Here is a 19,906-nt window from a genome sequence, read left to right as displayed (position 1 = left end):
TTGGTAATGCCAGTTCTGGATGACGTAAGATGGTTTGCAGAGGCATTGTCTGTTAAGCTTCATTGTTGTGTTGGGTCTAGGTTTTTCTTGGGCAAATTGATTCTAAGCTCATGGCAAACCTTTTGAGAGATCTTAGGAAGTTTTGAAAAATCAATTCTGATGGCAGTGGAGGGGAAGGAAGTAATGCCCTCCTCAGGTATTGGATCAGTTGGTACGTCAGGTAATTACTGGGTCAGGAGCTGATTCAATGATCCTGAGGATGGGACGGGTGCCGCCAATGTAGTCATAGGATTTTGACGTTCGAGTCTAGTGTGAGTTTTAGAGTAGCAGACCATGCTGCCGAGGGAAAGATGGCCACGGAGCCCAATAGTGCTCCATGGGGGTGGAAAAGGCATAGCAGGTTGCCATCCAGGGGTGAACACCAGGAGGTGGGATCTTGAGGTTGGTGTGGAACAGTTTTCCTGTGTCCATGGGGGACAGGGACTGTGAGGGTAGAATTCAGATTGCACTGGCACAGCAGCCTGTAGTTCAGACTCTGCTCACTGGAGGAAGGCTGCTCGGACCCTGAGTCATTTGTATAGAGAAGCCATCCCCAAAAAAGGGCGATTGCAGTGTAGGTGACACTAGGAGTCACTTGAGTGGGTAATTTGTAACGGTGGGGCAGTCGTAGGCGAAGGGAGATAGAGATCCTGTGAGGAAAACTCGGGCTGGCACCGTTTTTTTAGTCTGGCTCCATGCCAAGTACTGCAGTAGTAATGCCAGTGCTGCAGCGGTGCTGTGCTATTAATAGCAGGCTGTGGTGCCTCCGTGCCTCCGTCAGTGCCTGAGTTGTCGGTGCTCATTCATTGCGGTGCCGATACGTTGCCACAATCGAGCAGGCAACTGAAGCAGCCTGTCGCTCGGCACCAGAGCCTCATGCTGCTGCCGAAAGCACAGATGGGTTCAGCGCGGTGCGACAGGTGCACAATCGAGGCAGGCAACTGAAGCCTGTCGCCTCGGCACCAGAGCCTCGTGCTGCCGCCGAACTGCACAGGCGGGTGTAGCGCGAAGGTTACCGGAGGAGCCCGGCTCTCAAAAGTACTAATCAGGTGGGGAAAACTTGACGAGCTGGGTAAGGAAACTGACGAGCTGCAGGATGAGGTTTTACCAGTTGAAGTTTTCCTCTTGATTGTGAGTGTTCTTTTTAGCTGTCTTCTTAGTTTTTCTTGAAGGATTAGAGCTGGGTCTGGAGGCAGAGTCCGCGCCAGGGTCCTGAGGCAGACAGCAAGGATTTTTTGAAGTAGAAGAAGTAAAAAGTTTTAACTCCCTGTCCTTCCTAGCTCTAGAGCTTAACTTGGGGGCATTTTAGAGGAATATGGGTCTCCCCCCAAGCATTTTATACACTTGAAGTGCCCATCCGAAAGAGGGATAGCGTCCTTACGAGAAGAGTAGCGCTTAAAGCCTGTGGAGCCAGGCATATTTGAAGTGCTGACAGAATGAGAGAATTTTTTTTTTTTTTAAGTAGTAGGAAAAGGTAGGTAACACTAACTAAGGCAAGTAACAGAGAAAAACTAGCTAACTACAGGAATTTTAAGATAAAGAAAGAAAATACTAAGCAGTCTGCTGAGCTCCGTCTCAAGCTGGGGGCGGTAGAGAAGGAACTGAGGGTACCGGCCGCGCATGCTCTCTAGTGACATACTCAGAGTGAGTGACAGGTTCTAAGCATGCATGGTCGGTAGGAGTACTGCTGTAAAAGTCTCCGATCAAAGGCGCAGGGGCGCACCGACACCTAAAGTGGAGCACCCACAGGGACATCTCTTGAAGAAGAACTGGTGTTCCTTCCTTTATGGCTACACTGATTCTGAAGGGATTAACTAGAAAGCTCACACTGCCAGGTAGACTCTGGGGGAAAAGTGTGCACACTGGTTCTGGGGTCTAGGCAGGGCTGGTGCTTCCCTTTAGGTGACCTAGGCAGTCGCCTAGGGCGCCAGGATTTGGGGGGCGGCATTTTGCCGCCCTTGGTGGCAATTCAGCGGTGGGGGGTCCTTCCGCGCTCCGGGTCTTCAGCGGCAATTTTGCGGAGGGTCCTTCACTCGGTCCGGGGCACTTTGGCGGCAGGTCCAGAAGACCGGGAGAGTGGAAGGACCGCCCCCCCCCCCGGCCACAGAATTGCCACCAACAACCGGAAGTGCAGAAGAACCCCTGCCTAGGGCGCCAAAAACCCTGGTGCCACTACTGGGTCTAGGTGGCCAGACTACAAGGTCTCACTGCCCAAGAAGAGTGTTGTACACTGGGTCTGGGAAGTGAGTTTGAGAGATCCAAAGCAAGGTACAGTGATCAGTCACTACTCAAACCTAGGGAGTTTATTAGCATTTAGGATTCAGTGGTCACAATAGACGGGACTCTATTCAGAAACTGGACCGGCGACTGGTCTAGATTGTGACTGCATGTTCTCACAAAACTCAGCAGTCCTGAGTTCCAATTCTTTGCTCTGACAGCCAAAACCCTTCACAACATTTCTACATCGTTCTCTGTTATGAATTTTTCTGCTCTATGTCTCATCCTTTATTCTATATTTAAAAAAAATAGGTGAGGCCAAATGAAGTGAGAATTTAAACTTCATATACTTTTTTGTAATATTATGCATTTTTAAAGTCACAGATTCCCTAGGATAAGGCAAAGGTAAAAGCATTAACATAATGTAAAAGTTTGCTTTATTCAACAGGATCTATGAAGTCTGTACTAATGATCATCTGTTAACTGCAGTTACCTCCTAACAGACACATTAATTACATTATATGATGCAGTTATAGTCAGAAAAGAAGCCAGTTCCTTAGCTGCCACCAAACATCATGAGAGACTAGGCAGGAAAGGTAATGTCTTTTATTGGACCAATTTCTGTTGGTGAAAGAGACAAGCTTTTGAGCTAACACAGCGCTCTTTGTCAGGTCTGGGAAACATATTCAGAGGTTGTGTCTACACTAGAGATCTTACAGCAGCGCTGCTGTAAGATCTCCCCTGGAGCCGCTGGGGGGGTAGGGGGTGGGCGGGCAGCAGAGTGGGGAGGCTGAAGGACAGGATATTTTCGATGGGTAGACAATCTGCCCACCCTCCACCCGACCACTAGCTGGCAATGTTGGTGGTTGTTCACCTACTGGGGGAAAGGAGAGGAAAAAAGTGTGTGGGGGGAGGGAGGGAGGGTACGGTAGGGTTAGTGAGTTATAGATTGTTGTAATAAGCCATATATCCAGTGTCTCAATTCAGTCTCTGATTTTTAGTTGGCACTTACCACCCCACAATGGAAGCCTTATAGGATAACATCAAACAATTAATTACAACCTATATTAGATGAGGACCACATCCTGAAAGAAATCTTTCCCAAACCACCTCTTCTGACCTTCAAACAACTCCCCAATCTCTCCACGCTCATCATCTGAAGCAAGCTCCACAGAGACTAGGACACACCAACTGAAAGTGGCACACGCTCTGCCAGAACAACAGATGCAAAACCTATAGACATATCTTCACTACTATGATGATCAACACCCCAATCAATGCTTTTCAAGATCTATGGGTCCTATACTTGCCTATCACAACTTACGATGTACCTCACCCAGTCCACTAAACATAACTTTGCTAGACACTAAAAATCATGGACCAAATAGAAACACTGGATTTATGGTATATTCCAACAATCTATAACCCACAACCTCCCTCAGTTTTTTCCCCCTTTAATCCTCCCTAGGAGTGAAGAGGTGTTAAGGAGCCACATCACCTTGAATGGTCCCTTGAAATATGTGTATGTGAAATATACTTATGCTAAGCAATCTGTTCCACCTTGTATTTAGCTGGGACACACTGAGTACGTTTCCCAGACCTGAAGAAAAGCTCTGTGTAAGCTCAAGAGCTTATTTCTCTCACCAGCAGAAGTTGGTCCAATAAAAGATATTGCCTCACCCACCTTGTCTCTTCCATATCCTGAGACCAACACAGCTATGAAAATACTTCTTACAATCAAAGATAATGCACAGTTAGCATGTTTCACAGTAGTAATTAATTTTCTTCAGAGTTTTATCTATTTTGTATAACAAGGAGAGAGGAAAGAAGAAAACATGGAAAATACAAGAAAGAAACAAAAGGAAACAAGCTTCACGGGACAGAACCTTACCAACAAGCCAGTTCTGAGACATATGCAGTATTCTCAAATTATAATGTTTCAGATATTACTTACAGGCCATGGCTGTGGAACAGATGTAACTTCAGGAGTATGAAAATAAGCTACTCCATTGTGATAAGTATAAGGATATCCAGTTGAAGTGGTCAAGTACATTGTTCCAGCTGCTGGCATTATGCTAGATCCTAAAATAAACGATGGTTGAAATTAAAATTAAGCAAACTTGCAGCTTTTAAAACAAGTGAAGTAATAGAAAATTCCAATGCACATTTTAATTGCCCAACATATAACAAATTTTATACTCTATATGTCAACTCCATGTTGCTGCTCTGCATCTCTCTGTAACAGGAATGTGTCTCAAACAAACCACAGATGCTGCAAAAGCTCTGGTGGAGTGGATTTTTAAATCCTTCGTGGTAACTATGCTTCCAGCTAAGATGTAACATAGTTCTATCTTTTTATCCACTGTGACAGCCTTTGTTTGCTAATAAGCTGTCTCTGACATCTTTCGCCATAGGCTATAATAGTCAACTGGATTTCCTAAAGGCTTTGGTACTCTCTAGGTAAACACAGTGCCCTTCTAATGTCTCCATTATGCAGATAAAATTACATTTAGCTAAGATTGGGCCTCACAGTCACCTGATTCTTATGTACCTAAGCATATGGTTGTCTGGCCATTAATGCATCAATTCTCCAGCTCTCTTGGCAGAGGTGATGGCTTTAAGAAAAGCTGTCTTTAGATACAGATACAGATGCACCAAAGACATTTTCTTAAGTGGCTCAAAGGGAAGATCCATGAGTTTAATCAGAGCAAGATTTAAGCCCCAAGAGTAGAGGAGGCTCCCTTGTAGAAGGAAAAACATTGGTCATATCTTTCAGGAACAAAGAAACAGTACGACCAGAAAATACTGATCTGTGTTTAATATGCCTGACAGCTAAATGTCCCTTAAGCCTGGATTTAAGGAGAGGGAAGTGGTCCAATGTCTTGATGTCAACTTGGGGAGCCTTCAAAATCATCTCCAATGGTGTCAAAGCTACTCTGAGACAACTGCTTATTTGAATCAGAGAGGTAGGTACAGAAGCAGAGTCAAGTGGTGGAAAAGCATGTGGTGAAATGGACAGTAGCTTCAGTGATGGTCCCCCACTGAGGCACTGGGACAGCGAAGGGATTCTTGGGATCTATTGTAGTGACACGTCCAGGCTGACTGGTGCTGTGGTCTGTCACTGGAGATGTGTGTTGAATAGACAGCTATATCATTAAAAATCTCCAAAATACTCCTGTATTGGAGAGTAAGAGAGAGGAAAATGATACTTCCTCCTATTCTTTTGTTTGGGCCCCTCTAGTGGGGAAAAGTGCTTCCTGTTTTGATTTCCCGGAGGAGTCCTGTGGTGCCATGACTGATGTATTGGTGCTGGAGGACATGTTCAATATAGGACTGGCAGAGAGGACAGTGGTGCTGGATGAAGGGTTTTTTACCTGGGACTTTTCAAGCCTTATGCCACAGTGATAGCTCAGTTTTTAGTGTTGTGCCATAAACTGATTTTGATGCCACAGAACTGACAGGACTGAGCATTGGTGGCTGAGGGCGTCTCTCCCTTCATGGAGCCAAGTAGATCCCAGTTTGTGCCTTTGGAGGAAGATGGCGCAGAAACCCAAGTAGAAGGGTTTGTCCCACAGGAGAAGACCTCAGGATTGATCATGGTCTTGACACCTGTCATGGGCCTGCCAGAGTTTCAGGCTGTACATGTTCTGAGGCCAGATGAGTCTGGAGCTTCAAGTCTCTCTCCCTTCTGGCCGGGTGAGTAAAGGCAGGGCAATGGTAAGAAAGTTGGCTTTACTCAAAAACAGATGAGACTGGATGTGAGCATCAGACTCAGGAATACCCCAGAAACGAGGAGCACATCTTGAAGCCCTCACAGGGCTCAAGACCTGTCATAGTTCTGGTAAAGGAGCCCAGAGAGAGGACAAGGGAAGACTACTTACACTATTCAAAAATTAACTAACTACACTACACTAAACAATACTAACTATAGACTTACAAGAAAAGGTTATAAGGTAGTCTAGTCCTGAGGATAGGACATGGTGAGTTCCGTCTGCTCTCTGCAGTGGCAGTGAAGGAGCTGAGTCAGTTAGGGTGTGTACTCCACTACATAGGGTAGGATTCTTGTGTACACCCAGTGGAAATAGCTTTTCAAGGCAGTTCAGCAGCTCAATACCAGGAGGTGCCAAACCCACAAGATATAATACACAGAGGGCCTTGGAGAAGAACAATATGTTTTATACTCAATTTAGTTTGTAAAACAAAACTTTGTAATATAGATAAAAGCAATTACAATGCAAAGGTACTGAAATATGACTGTCCTGGGTAAGCTAAGCCTTTCATCTACGGATTCACACTCTTTGACAGGACACTTCATCAGTACCTTTTCAAAGTCTTCCCAAAACTTCAAAAATGGAAACTAAAGAAACAGGGATGCAATTTTGGATAAGCATGTAAGTATTTGAATGTTATTTTGCATTAAATCTCAACTATCTTAACATTAGAGCTGGTTGAAAAATTTCCAAATTCCTAATGTCGACAATTTTTTCACTCATTTTAAATATAAAAAATCAAGTTTTAATTAAAATTTAGTTTTTCAATTAGCTCTAGTTAACAGTACCTCAAAACGGTTCATAACAAAGTATTTATTATGAATAATCTTTTGATATAAGAAAATAAATTTCTGAACACTTCAAAGCTGTCTATTCAGGTCAAAATGAAACTAGTCATTAACTAAGCATCACAAACCACGACCCCAGTATTAGAAACATCTGAAGAGGCAAAATGTAAGAAAGGGGAACTAAACAATTCCTCAGCAAATCCTATTATCGAAATCAGAAATAAAGGTGGAAAAATAACTAGATGACAATCCTATCAATCTTGGAAGTTTGTATTTTGGTATCAGATAAATTGGCCAGTCCTGAAGGCAAAAGTATAGACAAGCCAAACTTGTGGGAGACCAACCATAGATTCACAGAAACTAAAGACAGTGAAAGCTTATTCCATCCCCTGCCAATTCAGTATTCCCTATGCTATGATACATTTATTAGTACAACATCCAGTCAACTTAAAGATATTTCAAGCAATGTGGCTTTTGATACTTCTCTTATGAGACCATCCCATACCCGAACAGATTTCAATCTCTGATATTTATTTCTGATATTCAGCCTAAATTTTCCACTTCTAAATTGCATTTTTTTGCTGATGGTTATAGCCCTTCACTGCCCTAAGTAGCTGGTCTCTTAACTTGTGTTTTCACTTTTCAGATATTTGTAGGCTATTATCAAACACCACACCAACCCTTAGTCAGAGCTTAGTTAGGGTATTCATAATAATTATCTTCTCTCATAAGGTCAGTTCTTCTAGATCACTAATCGTATTTGTTGATTTTCTCTACCCGCACCCCCCCCCACGGCCCTTTGTCTGATATTTTTGGTAATACAGTGCACACAAGCAAATGGAATATTTCAAATGCGTTTGCTCCAGAGGAACACAGAAAGGGACCTTCTGTTCCATAACATGGTGCCTTTTGGGTATGCAAGCCCAAAACTACATTGGCTTTCTTTTTGCTGACATATCACAACAATATCAGGTATAGAAATATCTTCCTGCTCAAGTAAAAATGTACAAAAAGGGACCACCTATCATCAAAGCTTTTTTGAAAAGTTTTTGAAGAACTGAAGCAGCACTGTATCATCCCTGTACCAATATGGGACAGGTGACACTAGAGAATAGGCAGAGGGCATGGATATCTAAACACACATATTCCAATGAGCCTGTTCTATAAGTGTCCTAAACCTCAGGGATCCCTGGCTTTACCCAGAGACTGTCACTGCCTCCGTTAGGTGTAACCTCTGGGGTAGATAAAAGGAACATGTGCCACCTACAATATATTATCTTGTTTAAGTCTCCTTCAGCGTGGCTGTAGGATGAATACACTCTCAATTCTTGCCATCCTTAAACCGCTTATCACTGCTGCCTCATCATGGCTCTGGTCACTTCCAGCACATCGGAATCCACTGCTGTGCTACCACAGGTTATACTTCAACAGCTATTGGCCTTTGAACATGGCTTCACACAGCACACATGGGGAATTAATGTTCCTTAGAGCAACATATGTAGCATGTCACATGTTTTGAGGGTCTGTCACCAGTTTTGAGGGTCTGTCACCACAAGGGTTTGTGACAGTTAGGAAGGGGCATACTGCCATACCAGAGTCACATTCCGCCACACCAAAGAGTCACATTCCATTCCACATTCAAGTGGGTACAATCTTCATCCTTTGGATCCCTTCCATGCAATGTACAAAGGAACATATTGTAAGGGTTAAAGCATGGTGCCTGGAAATCTGGTACTTTTGACATTTTTGTTAGTATGCCAGTGCTTCCACCTGCTAACTATTCTAATCATATTCAATGCTCTGGATTAGTACCGTACAGGTTCAACACAGACATTTTTGGTTAAAAGAGTTCTATTTATATCACATGCAGCTAAAGAATATAGTGAAAATACATACGAGAAATCCCTACTTGTTGTTTTCTTATTGCTGGACCAATATTCAGTTTCTTATCCTTATAATTAAGTTTTTCAGCCTAAAACAAAGAAAAACACTTAATATTCAGTACTTTTACTTTTTATTTTTTGGGTGCATATAACTACTGAAAATAAAACTAGAAGTAGATGATAGTGAACGCACCCAACAAGCTTCTTTCAGATCTCTGATAGTGTATCTCAAGTACTAAAAAACCAATACTTTTCCTATCTAAGTCCTTGGCTTCACTTTGCAAAAATTACCAATTGTGCTCCAATGTGTACATGATGCTTATTGTGATTTGGGCAAATGCTCACTAAAATTTACTTCTGAACGCTAATGGAGTTTCCTGACCAGAGACACAAATAATTGCTAGTAAAAATGCCAGTTTTACTTTTCTCCTTTTCAAAATAAATGTTATTATAAAAATATATGTTTACTTTAAAAAAATTAACTACATTAAAACATGCAATTAATACACTGCAAGGCTACTATACAGTTTATAAAGGATGACTTCAATAATTCAGCTGGTGTGCTGTAAATTCACATTCTTGAGACTTGCAGCACAGTAACTTGCTGTGCAGGTTAGCGTTGTCTGCACTGGGGGTTAGGCCAGCTTAACTACGCCACTCCAGAGTACGGATTTTCACACCCCTGCGTGACATAGTTAAGCTGACAATTTTCTAGTGCAGACCAGGCCAAAGTGTAAATTAAAGTAGGATGGGGCTACTTTTATTTACACCTTCTTTCAGCTCCTCATCATTTAAAGGAAAACAACAAAGTGACTGCAAAAAATACTGTCAAATTCACAAAGTAAACCAACTGCAAACTTTCGCCAATCTCCTTCATTTATTGTAGATGTAAGCATTGCTTTGCATCTACAGTAGGTAAAACAAAAATCAGACAGCAATGTGATTTTTAAATTGTAAGTGTCCCTTTTATCTTGCTTCTGCAAAAGGAAATCTTGAGGAACCAGAGGGCCTGATTCTCCATTTCCCTGAACACTTTGTAGTCATTTACACCAGTGCAAATGGGTATAAAATCAGAATCAGGACCAAAGTTTTCACTGCCAGAGCTAGGAAGTCCAAATACCAGATACTATATATCCATTAAAGAGCTAACAATAAAACCTCAAACCTTTTGCAGTTTTATTATCCAGAATATTTATTTAAAGAAAGATATAAAAGGAAATGCATAAAGATATCAGTTCCAGTCCAGTCCAAAGGCAACAGTCAGAGAACAGAATACTTTCCTTCTCTGGGCCCCAATTCAACAAGATATTTAAGCACTTGCTTGACGCTAAGCACTGTCTACGTGCTTAAAAGTTAGGCATGTGCTTTGCTGAATCTGAGCTCTGGAACACAAAGGATGGTACTATATATTCTCTTTCATGGCAAATAAACCTATTTAAGGGAAAGCAGCTAGTGAGACATGATAACCAGTGTACAGTTTCCAGAGCCAAATTGCTTCCTGACACAGGTGGTGGTGGGAACAAGCTCCTCTATGATGATATAATACCATATATTGCACTGGTATTATCAGTCAAAATTTGGACTGCTTATATATATATAAAATTTTAACTAGAGTTGGTCAAAAATGGGAAATACCATGCCGTTAAAATTTCATTAAGAAGTTCCCAGCTCTTTGAATAAAATTTTCAATAAAATTTCAATATTTTAAAAATTTCAACCAGCTGTACTTGTTGATAGGTTGCCACTCAAGTCTAGAAGAGGGTTTACTTGAGGTAATATCCTCTGGTGGTCTTCAGGGAACTTCATGAACACAACTGAGCCCATGGCTGATCCAGCCAACATAGCCCAAGCAGGCCAAGAGAACAGGTTGCAAAAGGCTAAGGTGGTGGAGCCATCATAGCTTCCTATATCCTAGGAGAAGTACAAGAGAGAATATCCTTGCAGTTAAGAAAGGTCCATTCTGGGGCAAACCTCACATTTCCAGGAGCAAGAATTAATTGTATCTGGAAGTGGGCCTCAGATATCTCAGAGGTTTTTGAGTGCACCTGAGTGGTTTCTCCTTGATGAGCGTGAGGTTAACTTCAATTTTCCTCATGATCTCAGCCTCAGCCTAAAAATATAGTCTACTTTACAGATGTCTTATGACAGCTGGATTCTCTACTCAAGGAAATCACAGCACCAGAAGGAACTGGATTCACAACAAACTTCAGATCCAAGTGATTAGTATACACAGAAGAGGCTGGAAATGGCTCTCTCTACAAAGTTAAGATACCTGACACTGAAGCATCACCTTCACCTGCCTTAGTCAGCTCTAGAGACTCCCAGCACCCACCCTCCCTTAAAACTAAATCTCCGAGATGTCTTTTTAGATGTTCTGTGGGTTCAGAAGGGAAAATAATGCTACCGCTGCTTCTCTTCATTCTTCTGTACAAAGAAAGAAAAGCAACAAATCTGAACAAACGGCCCACAGACATCCTGGGCTTCTTTAATACCTTCAAATCCAAGCAGGTAAATACACAAGGGACAAATATCCATTCGTAATGGATGTCTGCAAGCACTAATTCCATATTGAAGAATTTACCTAAACAATGAGTATAATGATGAATATATCATCTTACCTCTTGTAAAATTTTTTGTGCATCTTCTTGAGTTTCAAAAGTGATGAAACCATACCTAAATAAAAATTACATAAATTATTTTTCTTGCTATACTACTTTATAATGTGTTTTTGGTTATAATATATATTACATATTATACAACATACTATGTTAAAACATTAAGTTTGAAAAGTAAAGCACTAAGAAGTTATGAAATGACAAATAAAGGTGCCTTTGCAACCTTAATTCGGCCCCGTATTTGTGTGAACTACAACAGTCTTTAATTACATGCTCACATTCTATTTTTCTCACAGGACCACTGTCTCATTCGATGAATACTGCTTAACGAGCAGCTAGTCAATATTTTGTTTTATCCTCATTGTTCAATGTGTGGTCCTGGCCCAGGCCCAGGCCCTGCTCTGAAGACAGAATTAACATCCTCATGGGCTTTTTTACGGTGGTCATCACTATAATATGACTGCTTTACAAACATTAATGAATTTATTTTCACAACACCTGTGAGATGAGGGGGTATTATTATCCACATTTTACAGATAGGGAACTAAGTCACAGAGAGATTAAAGTCAAAAGTATCCACTACATTTTGGTGCCCAATTTACTGTACACTATCCAAACCCTTCTCTGAAGGCATAATTATTAATCTCCTCACAGGCTTTTCTATAGCACTGGCTGATTGCATTTTAATTCTTCACAAATATTTTTAATTTTCAGAGCATTCTGAGAGGTGACAGAGTGATATTATCCCTATTTTAGAGATGGGGAACTCAGGCACAGAAAGTTTAAGGTAAAAAGACACCTGTGACCAGATTTTTCCGCACACTTAGCATCATATAGCATTTTGTATGTTCAGACACAGGTTCCTATTGACATCAGTTGATGCTGAGAGTGCCTAGCACTTCTGCAGATTAAACACCAGGGTATCAAGTAGGGCACCCAGAAAAAGAGGAATACACAATTAGTGATCACCTGTGAAGAATTTGGTTTAAGTGACTTTCCCAGCATCACCTAGAAACTCTTTTAACATGGGCTGAGATATAATCTCATTCTCCAGAGCAATATTTAACTGCTTTAACTATGAAATCATCCTTTTTCTTCCTGCAGTCCACTACCTCATTCACTACAGAACTTCCAATTTCCTCAACAAATAAAGCTGGGGACTTATAGACAGCGACCTCCTTTACTACACAACCTGATTCATTCCCAGAGCAGGTCCATCCTCTGCCATGAATGAGACAGGGGTCCTGTGGAAAAACAGTGTGTGATTATGTAATTAGAGAATGTATTATAATGAATATACATAAGAGCACTTACTTTTGAGTGCTTGCCTTTGCAATCTTAATGTTCTTTCAAACACCATTTTTTGTTTTTTATTTTAAATTTTAAAAAGGCAAACCGAAAAAACAAACTGATATCCACATGGTTCATCAGCAGGGTTGGAATCTACAGAGTCTGTGAATCCATCACACAGTCCTCTGTCACTTGAGATAACTATGTAACTGATAGCTGTGGTGGTAAGTTGTCATCCTCTGTGTGGACCAGAATTAGAGAAGCATGAAACACACGCGCAACCTGTCCGTTTCAAATGTATTTGGTAACAGTAGAATAATGGTGAGACACAGAGATCTTGGGTTCCATTCAGGCTTTGGAGGGAAGTTTATTGTAGTTCGCACAGACTCTTCTACAGACTTTTTGCTTTCCCACTATGGCTTCCTGTTCCAGTCCAATTCTTCCTGTGTACCTGGTCCCAGTTTCCACTCCTCAGATTTATAAACTCAGTCTCAGACAGTGCAAATCTCCCCATACTCCCAGTCTCTCCCCCTCCTCACACCCTGTCCCAGTCCCCTTGCCCAGCCAGTCCTCTTTTCACCATTTCAGGGTCCTCAGCCAATCTGCCTCTCCCTTCTCACACCACTATCTCTTAGTCATAGTCTTCCTCTCTGGGTTCCTCATCCAGTCTCATCTCTCACCCCACCCTGTCTCCTGATCTCAGTCTTTTTGCTCAAATAGTCCCAGTTCTACCCCTGCGCCACAGCTCCTTGTCAGATGTCTCCCCTCCCCAGTTTCCTTTTCCACACTGGTTCCTAATTCAAGTCTCCTTATCCAGCTACTCCCAGTCCCCTCTCTCACTCCATCCAATCTCACTGTTCCACTCCCCCCTAGCCAACAGGTTCCAGGCCCACCATTCCTCTCACCAGCTCCCACTCCCAGTTTCCTTGCCCAGATAGACCCTGTCATCGCCCCACCCCAACTCCCACTTTTTCTCTGCTTCCTCCCTCTAGCTCTTGTCCCTTCTGCATTGGAATCAGGCAGCTTCCTCCTCCATGCTGCAGGGCCCAATAGGGGGGATGGGGGGGGGAAGGGGGAAAAGGTGTCATTAAGAACACGAGAAACAGTTTCCCTGTTCCAAGCTCAGGTGCCTGGACCCAGCATGCCCACAGCAGCCCAGAGTCAAACTGCACGGAAAGTCCTGCTCATCTCTGGGCTGCAGCGTGCCTGGAATCTTCAAGAATGTAGTTGCTAAAACCAAAGTCTCTACTGAGCATGTGTAAACTATGATTTTTCAAAGGCTTGTAACTGAGCCAAATTTGGGGCAATTTTCATGGGAACGGCAAAAGGAACATCCCTGACACAAAGAACACTCCTCCTGCCAAATCTCAAGTCTCCATATCTCAAATCTCCAAAGCCTGGGGGCACTGGACCTTTTCAAAGAAAAGGTCATCAGAGTTTTTTAAAATGGGAAAAATAATGTATTTTTTACTAGCTTCATACTCAGAAATTTTCCAGGTAAATTCAGCTTGAGACAGATAACTGACATGCAAGATTTCAGCCAAAATGGTTAAAATTTGGCAAAGTTATAAGCAATTGAAAATGGGGTGTTTACGATGGGAAGTGCAGGCAACCTTAGTAATAGGAGGTGTTACAAGACTCATTTGTAATGATTGTAAACCTATCCAGTTTTACCTTTTAAGGAAGAAAAAAAAATGACACTTATAAGAGGAAGTTGGGACTCTATTTAAAAATGATAGCATATATGAAAGTCCTGGCTAAAGTTCAAAGTGATAGTAAGGGGAGCTGCAAACTCACCATGAACTAAATCATTAAAAAAACAAAAATCACAAAGCATTTTGGGTAATAAATATAAAAGCCATGCAACTGCAAACTTCCAAAAACTGTGTAATATTCAAAATATGTAACAGTAATACAATTCTATCTGAAGATACAGATAGAAAACTGTTTACTGCAACTAGGTACATTCATAGAGGCGTTTCCTGCATACCAATATTTTTAAAGACATCAGCAAAGTTTTCTATTTCATTCACACTAACATCTCACTTAAGGATTCATTGCTAAAGCTCTTTTGCAGTGTCAAAGTTCCTTTGCAGAGTCTAAGTGGCTTTAAAGTTCTTTTAAAATATCAGGAAAATTCAATACGAAAATAATGTTAATAAGTGTTAAGATTCAGAAATCAAGCAAACTGCGGCCAGGTGCACAGGAACTATCTATTCTGCAGTAAACAAGAGCTTAACTTCAGTTTCCTTTCTCTTTTCCCTATAGAGCTGCTCTGGGGAAGGGCAATAAGATGATCTTATTGAAGAGACTGAAGCAAAAATGCCTGTGGGAAGAAAGGGTGCTACACACCAAGGTACCGAGTCAATCTATGTTGGGGAATGTTTTTGTAATAGGTTTTTTGCTTATGTTGAGGAAAGAATTTACTCCTGCTGAAAAATCTTGTTTGTTAGAGCAGTTTTATTGCTGCTGAATCAACCTACCAGCTTAAAACAGGTAAGTAAGTTAATTCAAAATGTAAGGTTTCTACAGCAAACTTTCCTCATCCACATTTCATGTTTGTTATTTATTATTGGCATTCTGGTAGCATCAATGTGCTAGCTGATGATTACACACCAAGGAAGATACAGTCTCTGCCATAAAGAGCTTCCAGTCTAAGAAAAAAGCAACATAAAAACGTTGAGGGAGAGGAATGGATTAAAGCAGGTAAGCAAAATACATACTCTTCAGCTACCCCTCCATCTATTCATATTAGTCAGCTAGTTTCTTTTAGGCATCAAGGCTGAAGAAGAACTGAAGCAGAGATTTGGAGGACAGAGTAAATGTCTTATGGATCAGTTCAGGGAAGGAATTCTGTGTGTTACCAAGGGGTGCACTGGAAGAAAACACGAAAACCACTGTCAGAGAGGTAGACAAATGGAGGTGGCAACAGAGGCAGACATTGGGGATACCATGATGAGAGACAAAGTAGTTAAGTAGGGAGTGGCAGAGTTGGTAACAACCTTGAAGGTGAGGAGAAAAAAGCTCCTCTCCTCTTCTGGTGTGGGGCAGAAGCTTCTTCTTTCTGTGTTCAGAGTGAGTTTCAGAGATGCAGTGACAAAGGATGAGGATGAATGAAGTTGCAAGCTGTCTCACATCTGCAAACTTAAGGTGCTGAAAACTATGACAGCCTTGTACATAAAAATGGATCTAATACTTATGCAGGTACTCCATACCCCCGATTACAAGGATCCTACTGCAACTCTTAGATGTGCTGCACAGAAATCCCAGCTCAGAGGTAAGCAATGGTGATCTTACACCATCTTTACACACTTCTGATTTTGTGCTGCTCTGTGGCCCCTGGCATTGACAGACACCCCTAGGGGCTTGGCTAAGTCATGGCAGCATGTTCCCAGTTACCTATATGCAACATAAATGTTTGCAGTGCTACATGTTGTGTCCTTGCCAGCAACATGTCCCTTCCTCCCTGCCCCCGGTATGCCCTCTGCACTAGAGCTTGCAAGCGGCTCCTCAGAATACAGGCTTAGCTCCTGAGCTGGGGGAATCTGTTCCTGATTGGATTCAGGTTTTTAGAGCTCCTTTATTCCACTCTGATCCTTTTACATGATGTAAAGGGGCCAGAAAGGGAATGAGGCCCTCACCCATATTGTAACATAATGGACATTCTTGCCTGTGAAACTCTAGGTTAAAGTGAGGTCTAAGTGCTTGGAGAGGAGGAAAATAGTGATGCTAACCATACATTTATCAACACAACCATTCTGGGACACTGTTAAGAAAGAAAACAAATGAACTGAAACTTGAGTGTGCCATGTAATGCGATGCCAGTAATAATATTATAAGCCATGAAAATCACCATCAACTTCTATAGCACTTATTCCACTTTCTATGATGTTTTCAGTGTCCACAATGGATATATTGCAACTGTACTAACCCCTTTGAAACTCCAGCTCTGTCATTTACTATCTTCACTTCTTTCACACACCCATACTGGGCAAAAAACTTCCTTAGGTCATTTTCATTAGTCTGGTAAAATAAAGCAAAAGAACAAAATAACTATGTTTGTTTAGTTATTAAATAAGAAATAACCACAATATTGCTTTGGTTTGGACACATTTAACAACAAACTACTTGTAAATCCTGGGAGCAACTATTTATTAAAAACACTAGAAACAGAGAAAAGCCTCCAAGGTGAATGTTTCTGTGACTGTTTTGGGGAGATGGTGAGTGTGGGTATGGAGGTAGGGCTGGGGTGTGAGAGCAAAAGACAGAGAGAGCAGGTAATAATCTCAGTTTTAATCCTACATGATTTTAATCTTCAGAAATAAATCTAAGTATTTACTGAATTTACATTATAATTTTACTCCAATAATCTTGTAACTCAATTATATCTGAATTCCATTTTGTCTCAGACAAGTTTTTCAGTTCTATATTTTAGTGTCGTTTACAGCACGAGGCATTATAATTTAGAGATCATTTTAAAATTTAAAACTGGGCAAGTGTGCGTAGACTTCCATGAAGAATTTGCTAAGTTTGAAAACAATCATTAAGATAGGGTGAAGTTATTAGCCCATATTATGTAGGTCAAACTAAATTATCATAATGATCCCTTTTTACCATAAAGTCTATTATTGAAACACTGTGTACTACAGATGCATAACATGTTCATTTTCTGCACTGATAAAAACAGGGATCAAGTGTGGTCTTCCAGAAGATTTCTGTATCTAGAAGTACAGACACTGAAATAAATACACCAGGTATTTGAATGTCTGATCCTGTGTGACCGCTGATTTGGCATGTGTTGAATCTCACGCTTCAAGGAAGTGTGCTGATGCACATTGATCTTTGGTTTCAGAGTAGCAGTCGTGTTAGTTGGTATCTGCAAAAAGAACAGGAGTGCTTGTGGCACCTTAGAGACTTAACACATTTATTTGAGCCTAAGCTTTCGTGGGCTACAGCCCACTTCATCAGATGCACAGACTGGAACATACAGCAAGAAGATATTTATACATACAGAGAACATTTCAGGTGGAAGTAGCCATACCAACTGTAAGAAGCCAATCAACTGAGATGAGTTATCATCAGCAGGAGAAAAAAAACTTTTGAAGTGATAATCAGGATGACCCATCGAAGGTGTGAGGATACATAACATGGGGAAATAGATTAAATTAGTGTAATGGCCCAACTATTCTCAGCCTCAAGCCACTCCTGGATGGATCTAGAGTTCTCAGAGCCTCAAGGAACTATATCAGAAGTTTTAATGTGTTTCTTTGACTCACCAGTCATATTTTAAATGTATGGTATATGCTGGAAAAATTATTCTTCCACTTCTCCAAGGTTTACACTGCCTTGTATATGCCTCTAAGGAACAGGGGAGTTTTTACTGATTACAGAGTTAATATAAGTTATCATAATGGTTGTGTCATTGAGACAATTGGTGAGTACTTGTTTGGAAGAATTTTATTTTCAAGATGTATTTTATAAAAAGGTGTTATTTTCTTGGTGCTGCAAAGAATTACTCTGCCCTCCTAATGAAGCTCCAAATACACTGAAGAGCCTGTACAATGTACTTAACTTCAACATTCCTTTCTCCAGGAAAGGACTAAATGCTCTACTAAGGTTATTTAGAAATCAAGCCAGTACGTAGCCAATATTCATAACTTCAAATACAAAAATGATACATGCCTACAAATAGGATTAATAGATTCAGTAGATCATAACCTTTGAGAGATGTTTTATGGCATATGTAGCATAAAACACATTCTAAGCATATTTCCATAAAGCCTTATGCGAGGTATTGTCACGAGGATATTAAGCTCCAAGTTACAAGATACAATAACTTCAGATATAGTGGAGAATGTCAGCTAGACTTAGGATGACCAGATATTCCAATTTTATATGGACAGTCCTGATATTTGGGACGTTTTCTTATACAGGCACCTATTACCCCATACCCCAACCCTGATTTTTCACATTTGTTATCTGGTCACCCTAACTAGACTATGAGAAAGGAGATTTGGAAGAACTAGAAGATGAGCATATCAGAGGAAATGAAAGCAGAACTGGTTGGAAAGAGGAAACATTTTTTGTGAAAATTTCACTGAAAACCTGTCTGTTTTTCCAACAATTTTGATTTTTTTCAACTAGCTCTAGCAAGCGGCTCTCAAGAATTATGACACTCTCTGGCTTTTGGAAAGATTTCTTCCCAGAAATGATCTAAGATTGGCAGGAATCTATCCTAGGGTTTGAATCCACATCTAACTAAGCCCATTTGGTAGTAAGCTTAGCTGAAAGAGTTATTTCCCCTTTCCAATGAAATTCATATTCCTTACTCTCACTCTCCGAGGAAGAGATGACCTAAAGCTTTCCCACCTTTAGACCTCTCAGCTCCAGCACAAACAATTATACCCCCTTCATCAGACAAGATAGTATAAACATTATCTGAAATACTGATGGTCCCTGGCATTGCTAGCCACAGGAAAGACAAAATCGGGAGGGAGACAGAAGTCTTTACCAGAATATTTTTTTTTTATATAAAGAACTACTCTGCCCTCCTAGTGAAGCTCCAAATATAGTGAAGAGCCTGTACAATTTCAACTCAACAGTAAAAATATGAATTTCTAATGGCTCAGCCATATGATCAAAAAGATCCTGGAAGCTCTTGTAATTATTATGCAAGATATGCTGGGTAAATTGTCAGCATAATGATGGACAAGATGAATATCCGCCACATCCATTCTTTTCTTTTTCTTAATCTGAGTCAGTGCTCAGGGGGTCCTCTGACTAACTGCATTTAGGCAGAGAGGATACTGATGGTGGGAAAGAAGGAACAGCTAAACAGACAAAAGAAGCAGAGGTCCATGGTTCTAAAGTGGTAAAAAAGAAAATGAGAGCAGCATGGAAATCATCAAATGTTCAGATCAGCAAAGGAGTGTGCATATGGCCCTTTATTGCCTTTTGGAGGGTCCAGAACATGTAGCATCAAGGCTGCATGTGTTCAGTTAGGTTATGTACTAGCAATACTCTGTGGCAAATCTTTAAACAAACATGTTTACTTTTCCTAGATATTACCCTGTGTAACAGGATGGCTTGCCCCTTTACCTTCCACAGGCCTATGCCCAGCCAACACTGATTACTGAGGAGGCACATATGAGCAAAATTAGCTGTCTCCCTATAAAGGGTAGCAAGAAATGGAAGAGGAGGTAGAGAGAGAGTTGTAGAAACTACCAAAGAGAGGAGACTTAATGGTAGCTTTGGAGGATATACTCCTCAGGGCAGAGACTAAGGCCATGGCTAAACTGGCGCTT

At 41.1% G+C, this 19,906-nt stretch overlaps 1 protein-coding gene across 1 annotated transcript in view; it reads right to left on the bottom strand.

Annotated features, from left to right (window-relative positions):
- BOLL (boule RNA binding protein) overlaps positions 1-19,906 on the bottom strand; it is a 102,789-nt gene that overhangs the window by 66,074 nt on the left and 16,809 nt on the right. Inside the window, exons 4-7 of the mRNA XM_032803616.1 lie at positions 16,534-16,625; positions 11,316-11,370; positions 8,711-8,786; positions 4,211-4,338 (exon numbers count right to left, since the gene is read on the bottom strand). Coding sequence (XP_032659507.1) covers positions 4,211-4,338; positions 8,711-8,786; positions 11,316-11,370; positions 16,534-16,625 — 351 coding nt within the window. The remainder of the gene's footprint in view (positions 1-4,210; positions 4,339-8,710; positions 8,787-11,315; positions 11,371-16,533; positions 16,626-19,906) is intronic.

The sequence above is a fragment of the Chelonoidis abingdonii genome, chromosome 10 (genome assembly GCF_003597395.2).
Source record: "Chelonoidis abingdonii isolate Lonesome George chromosome 10, CheloAbing_2.0, whole genome shotgun sequence".
In the NCBI taxonomy this organism is placed as follows: domain Eukaryota; kingdom Metazoa; phylum Chordata; order Testudines; family Testudinidae; genus Chelonoidis; species Chelonoidis abingdonii.
Note: the sequence above shows the minus strand (reverse complement) of the source record. Positions and strands in the feature narration are given on the sequence as shown.